General features: G+C 48.3%; 1 protein-coding gene across 1 annotated transcript; it reads left to right on the top strand.

Annotated features, from left to right (window-relative positions):
* The first annotated feature begins 5,412 nt into the window (after positions 1-5,412).
* LOC124668165 (anthocyanidin 5,3-O-glucosyltransferase-like) lies at positions 5,413-6,825 on the top strand. The gene is made up of 2 exons (XM_047205350.1): positions 5,413-6,086; positions 6,402-6,825. Exons 1-2 carry the CDS (start codon positions 5,413-5,415, stop codon positions 6,823-6,825), a joined length of 1,098 nt encoding a protein of 365 aa, XP_047061306.1.
* The last annotated feature ends 597 nt before the right edge of the window (positions 6,826-7,422 follow it).

Here is a 7,422-nt window from a genome sequence, read left to right as displayed (position 1 = left end):
ATTACTAATGAACTCCCACTTAATACAACATCCCTCATAGTTGTTAAGTGGCACACGATCCACATCCACTACACCAAAACCGATCATCACGTGAGATGATGTAGCTTCAATGGTGAACATCAACATGTTGATCATATCATCCATATGACTCGTGTTCAACCTTTCGGTTTCCGTTGTTCCGAGGCCATGTCTGTACATGCTAGGCTCGTCAAGCAAACCCAAGTATTTCCGTGTGTGCAACATGGCTTACACCCGTTGTATGTGAACGTAGAATCTATCACATCCGATCATCACGAGATGCTTCGAGACGACGAACTGTAGCAACGGTGCATACGAGGGGAGAACACTTTATTATCTTGATATTAATGTGAGGGATCATCTTATAATGCTACCGTCGCGATCTAAGCAAGATAAGATGCATAAAGGATTAACATCACATGCAATTCATAATATGTGATATGATATGGCCTTTCTTCTTGTGCTTTTGATCTCCATCTCCAAAACACATGAGCATGATCTCCATCATCACCAGCATTGCACCAAGGTCCATGGTGCCGCTTCATGGTTGTCCATCACTTATAGCTACTACAACAACTACTTGAAATAAAGCTATTACATGATGAATAGACACGCAGGTCTTAACAAATTTGAAGACAACCATTAGGCTCCTGCCGGTTGCCATAATACAATAATGAACATCTCATACATCAAATATAATCATCATCACATCATGGCCATATCACATCACCAAACCCTGCAAAAACAAGTTAGACGCCTCTAATTTGGTTTGCATATTTTACGTGGTTTAGGGTTTTCGAGTAAGATCCAATCTACCTACGAACATGAACCACAACGGTGATACTAGTGTTGACAATATAAAGTGCAAATTGGAATCTTCACTATGGTGGGAGAGACAGACACCCGCAAAGCCACTTATGCAATACAAGTTGCATGTCAAGCGTGGAGCAAGTCTCATGAGACGCGGTCATGTAAAGTTAGCCCGGGCCGCTTCATCCCACCATCCCGCAAGATGCAAAGTACACAAACTAAAGCAACAAAAGCATCAACGTCCACAAAACCATTGTGTTCTACTCGTGCAACAGATCTATGCATAGACATGGCTCTGATACCACTGATGGGGTTCGTAGAATAGAAAAAAAAAATTTTCCTACCGCAAGACGAATAAATCCAAGATCTAATCTATGGAACACCCAAGATCTAATCTACAAGATCGGAGCAACGAGATTGATATGAGACTAACCCTCGAAGATTTCCAAAGCCTACGAGATCAGATCTCGTTGTTGATGTAGACGATCGTCCCCGGTGCTGCAATCCGGCGGCACTTCCGTACTCGGTCGCGCGTACGGTGTCGATGAAGCCCGTCCTCTCCCTGTTCCAGCGGGCAGCGGCGGTGTGGTAGATCCCCTCGGAATCCCGGCAGCACGACGGCGTGGTGGTGGAGGTGGAGGAGAAATTCCTGCAGGGCTTCGCCAAGCCTGCGCAGGAAGAAGAAGGAGGGAGAGAGGGGCGGCTAGGGCTTGGGGGGTTGATGTTCTGCGCCCCAGCCCTCCCCTCCCTCTTATATAGGCGTGGGGGGGCTTCCTTGGCCCCCCTCCAAGCCTTTGGGTCGGCCAAAACAAGGGGGGAAACTTCCCCCCCAAGTTAAGCCCCTATTTTCAAGGGATTTGATCTTATCCACTTGGTACAGCCACATGGGCCTTGGGGGGGCTGGTGTGCATGGCCCATGTGGGCCTATGCGACCCCTCCGGTCCATGTTGGTCGTCCGGGATAGGTGGGCCCCACTATGGTACCCTCCGGAACCTTCTAGAACCTCCGGTACAATACCAGAAAAATCGTGAACTTTTCGGTAACCACGAAAATGACTTCCCATATATGAATCTTATTCTCCGGACCATTCCGGACCTCCTCGTGATGTCCTGGATCCCATCCGAGACTCCGAACAAACTTCGTCTCCATACCATATTCCATATCTACTTATGCGACATCGAACCTTAAGCGCGTCACCCTACGGTTCGCGAACTATGCATACATGGTCGAGACTCCTCTCCGAGCAATAACCAATAGCGGGATCTGGAGATCCATAATGGTTCCCACATATTCAACGATGACTTAGTGATCGATTGAACCATTTACATACGATGTCAATTCCCTTTGTCACGCGATATTTTACTTGTCCAGAGGTTCGATCATCGATATCTCCATACCTTGTTCAACCTCGTTACCGACAAGTACTCTTTACTCGTACCGTGGTATGTCATCTCTTATGATCCAATCATATGCTTGCAAGCTAATCGAGACGACATTCCACCGAGAGGGCCCGAGTATATCTATCCGTCATCGGGATGGACAAATCCCACTATTGATCCATATGCTTCAACTCACACTTTCCGAATACTTAATCCCATCTTTATAACCACCCATTTACGCAATGGCGTTTGATGTAATCAAAGTACCCTTCCGGTGTAAGTGATTTACATGATCTCATGGTCGAAGGACTAAGGCAACTATGTATCGAAAGCTTATAGCAAATTGAACTTAATGACTTGATCTTATGCTATGCTCATTTGGGTGTGTGTCCATTATATCATTCACCTAATGACATAACCTTGTTATTAATAACATCCAATGTTCATGATCACGAAACCATGATCATCCATTAATCAACAAGCTAGTTATACAAGAGGCTTACTAGGGACTCCTTGTTGTTTACATAACACACATGTATCAATGTTTCGGTTAATACAATTATAGCATGAGATGTAAACATTTATCATGAACAATAAGATATAACAATAACTAATTTATTATTGCCTCTTGGGCATATCTCCAACATAGATTGCATGCACTGGGGTTGGAAAAATTGCCCAAAAAAATGGCATGGCATGTTTAAAGGCCATGTGAATGAGCCAACTATGATCTTGGAAGCAGTTGCATCACAAGATCTTTGGATTTGGCATGCTTATTTTGGTTTACCAGGGTCTCTCAATGATATAAATGTTCTTGAACGTTCTCTTGTTTTTTCAAAGCTAGCCGAAGGTCAAACTCCCGCTGTGAATTATAGCATCAATGGCCATCAGTACACAATGGGGTATTACCTTGCAGATGGTATCTATCCACGGTGGGCAACATTTGTGAAGAGCATACCAGCTCCAGATACAAGAAAGCATAAAACTTTTGCGAAGAAGCAAGAGGCGTGCAAGAAAGATGTGGAACATGCCTTTGGAGTTCTGCAATCCCGTTTTGCCATTGTTCGTGGACCTGCTAAAGGATGGAAACGTAAAGAAATCGGTGATGTCATGAAAGCTTGTGTCATAATGCATAATATGATAGTTGAAGAGGAGCGAGAAACTGGTCGACAAAACTGCTCTTTTGAGGCAATGGGAGAAAGAGTCACAGTGTCTCGTACTCATGCGGAACAACTGAGCTCTTTTATTCAAATGACTCACCAGATTAGAAATAAAGCTGAACATACTCAGCTTAAGCTTGATCTAATTGAACATGTGTGGCAAAAGTTTGGAAATGAGTGATGTAATCCATTTCTATGTAATGCAGTGCTATCAATAAAGTATTTTTACTTCAAATAGTTCTTACAACAACTAGCAGACAACATCAAATAGTTCTTACAACAACTAGCAGACAACATCAAATAGTTCTTACAACAAGTAGAAGTAATCATCAAATAGTTCATACAATAACTAGCTCACTACTTATACAAGTAGAAGTAACCAAAACCAATTGTATCCAAGAAACTTTGGTCACCATCCATCTGCAAGCAATCAACAAAGACACACAGCCAACAACAAATTAGTAATCAGAGAGTTCTTGTACATATCAGGTTGTACATCAGTACAAAATCTGTAGCAAAACACTATCAAATCACAACTATTTTAACCCCAGACCACAATCATGCATCAAATTGACATGGAGAAGCCCCAAATTGACATGGACATATACCAAATCGACATGGCCAAGCCGGTCTCTCCATTGTCCATGGCCGCCACCCTCCAGGCCGCACCCGCCGCCTCCAGGCCGCACCCGGCCCCGCCTTCTCTTTCTCCAGGGCGAGCGCCGCCGCCTCCAGGCCGCACCCGCCGCCGCCTTCCCTTTCTCCAGGGCGAGCGCCGCCGCCCTCCAGGCCGCACCCGCCGCAGCCCCCCCGCCCCCAGCCCATCTCTGCGCGCCCGCCGCAGCACCCCAGCCCATCTCTCCGCACCCGCCGCAGCACGCCAGCCCCACTCTACGCGCCCTCCCATCTCCATGGCGCGCGCCGCCGCCGCATCTGGAGATGGGGGCCGGCCGCCGCGCGACTCCCCGCGCCTCCCCTCACCTCTACTCTACATGCGGGAATAAAAAAAGGGGCGAGAGAGAGAGAGAGAGCTTACCGGAGGGGAGTGGCCGCCGGCGAGCTTCGATGGCTCCGGATGGAGGCGGGATGCGAGCGGGAGCAGAGCTGGGGAGAAGAGGTTCCGTTTTCACGAGCGTGGCTCGGGCGTGTTTATTTCCACGATGGGTAGCGTCGTGGATGGACGTGTAAAACTTCCACGACCGTATACACGATCCACTGGAGACTGATTTTGGGCCAGAAACGTATAAACGGGCTTTACACGTCCATATATCACCATCCACTCGAGATGCTCTTAGGCGGTGTGGCAGCAGTGCTCTCCATACTCCTATTCTTTTCTTTGCTTTCTTCGACAGGCACTGCAGATTGGTCGGATTCAACGAGGCAGACGGTCACCCGTGAGCTAGCCCCGCCCTTTATGAAATGGAGAAATGCTACACATCCGAAATATTTTTTACAGGATTAACTTACGGGAGAACGTGGTTGCAGTAAATTTGTTGCAAATCAGTTACGGAGTACGTTACATGATTTTAGGCCGGTGATGGCTCCACATATGTACACCTCAGCCCGTATGAAACTTACATAAGATTATTCCCGTAAGTGTAGTGTAATGTATGAAATGGGTTTAAGATTCAGTTACGAAATTCTTAAATAAAAAAAATGAATGAGTCGAAATACCGCTATGGTAGATCTGCGGAGATGGCAGAAATGCATGGACCAACTGGTTGGCAATGCCAACTTGTTTCCTACACGAATCACTGTATATATTGGAACTATCTGCTCCTCCCATACGTGTCAAGTTCAGAGCTGACTACGAAAGCTATCCAATTACGTGTCAAACATTGTGTGCCACGACACTGCTGATTCGCCCATTCCCTTCTGGATCGAACACGAAAGCTTCCATGCATTATATGCGTGTCTACAAAGTGGCCAGGAATGCATATATATATTCGTAGCTCGACCGTATCTGTTCTACTATTCCACATTTCGATTACTTTCCCAGGCTCCCACGCACGTCAACAAAGACCAAGAAGAGGCGCATAGCCGTTATGACGCAGCACAAGACGGTGGTGCTCTATCCGTCGCTGGGCGTTGGCCATCTCAACCCCATGGTGGAGCTGGCCAAGCTCTTCCTCCGCCGCGGCCACGCCGTCATCATCGCCGTCGTGAACCCGCCTGACAAGGACGCCGTGTCCGCCGACGCGGTAGCCCGCCTCGCCGCCGCCAACCCCGCCATCACGTTCCGCCTCCTTCTCGCGCCGTCTTCTTGCAGCGAGGAGGACCATTTTTCCAGCCCGATTCTGAAAACCATCGACGTGCTTCGCCGCGCCAACGCTGAGCTACGGGAGCTCCTCCGCGCGCTCCCCGCCGTCGACGCCCTCGTGGTCGACATGTTTTGCGTCGACGCGCTCGACGTCGCCGCCGACCTCGCCATCCCCGCCTACTTCCTCTACGCGTCCGCGGTCGGCGACCTCGCCATCATGTTCCACCTCCCGTACTACTACCCCGCCGCCCCTTCGTCGTTCAAGGACATGGGCACGACCCCGCTCCACTTCCCCGGCGTGCCACCCATCCGTGCGTTGGACATGTCCACCACGATGCTGGACCGGGAGAGCGACATCGCCAAGGAACGGCTGCGCCAGTACACGCGGATGCCCGAAGCTAGAGGCTTCCTCGCCAACAGCTTCGATTGGCTGGAGTCGAGGGCTCTCGAAGCACTCAGGCACGGCGTGTGCACCCCTGGCCGCTCGACGCCGCCAGTCTACTGCATTGGCCCGCTGGTCCTTCCTACACAAACGTCCGGTGAGAGACACCCGTGCCTCCAGTGGCTTGACGCGCAGCCGGAGCGGAGTGTGGTATTCCTCTGCTTCGGCAGCTTGGGCACCTTCTCCGCCGCGCAGCTAGGAGAGGTGGCTCGTGGGTTAGAAAAATCTGGCCACAGGTTCTTGTGGGTGGTGCGCAACCCACCGGAGCACAAGGACGAGTCCGTCTTGGAAGCGTTGCTTCCAGAAGGTTTCTTAGAGAAGACGGCTGATAGAGGGTTCGTCGTGAAGAACTGGGCGCCACAAGCCGAGGTGTTGCAACACGGAGCCGTTGGTGCGTTCGTGACACACTGTGGGTGGAACTCGGTACTCGAGGGGATCGTGTCTGGCGTGCCGATGATCTGCTGGCCACTGTACGCCGAGCAGAGGATGAACAAAGTGCATGTGGTGGAGGAGATGAAAGTAGGGGTGACGATGGACGGCTACGAGAAAGAAATTGTGAAGGCGGAGGATGTGGAGGCGAAGGTGAGGCTGGTGATGGAGTCGGAGGAAGGGAACAAACTCAGAAAAAGGCTCTCGGTGGCCAAGAAGATGGCGGCCGATGCTCTGAAGAAAGGCGGGTCGTCTGACGTGGCTTTTGAAGAGTTTCTGCGGGACTTGGAGAAGTGTAGTTCCGATTCTAACAAAAAGACGATGTAAACTATTCATAGAAGTGAGCACGAAGGCGGATGTCTCCTACTGGAAAAGCTCGTGGATGTTGGTTCTATTGGTCCTTTTTTTTTTTATCTTAACGTTATTTGCTTCTGACTATCTCCTCTATTAACTGAACTTAGCAGTCATTATCTGAACATGACGGATCAACCAAAAACTGCCACATAGAGGTGATACTTTTTGACATTTTTTGCGGGATCGTCCTTTTTGACAATTCATTACGGTAGATGGTCTTTTTTTGTTGTTAAAATTCGGGTTCGCGAGGAGTTTGGACAAGTGCAGTACTCAGTTTGAAAAAAGATAATGTAAATTTAACAGCTATAACACCTTATTTTGGTATGCAATTTTTCGGTGAAAGGAGTTGATAATTTGTTGGTATATCAGCTACTGTCACGCTAAGCAAGAACGAGTGTAATACTAATACTTCCTCCATTTTTAAAAAAGCTTCGTAACTTTTTCTAGATACGGATGATTCTATAGTTAAAACATTCCTATATACCTCCGTATCTACACAAAGTTGAGAAGTTTTTTTCTTTAACGAAAGGAGTTACTTTGTTATTTTATAAAAGTGAACTGTATATACAC

This window comes from Lolium rigidum, chromosome 6 (assembly GCF_022539505.1).
Source record: "Lolium rigidum isolate FL_2022 chromosome 6, APGP_CSIRO_Lrig_0.1, whole genome shotgun sequence".
NCBI lineage: Eukaryota > Viridiplantae > Streptophyta > Magnoliopsida > Poales > Poaceae > Lolium > Lolium rigidum.
Note: the sequence above shows the minus strand (reverse complement) of the source record. Positions and strands in the feature narration are given on the sequence as shown.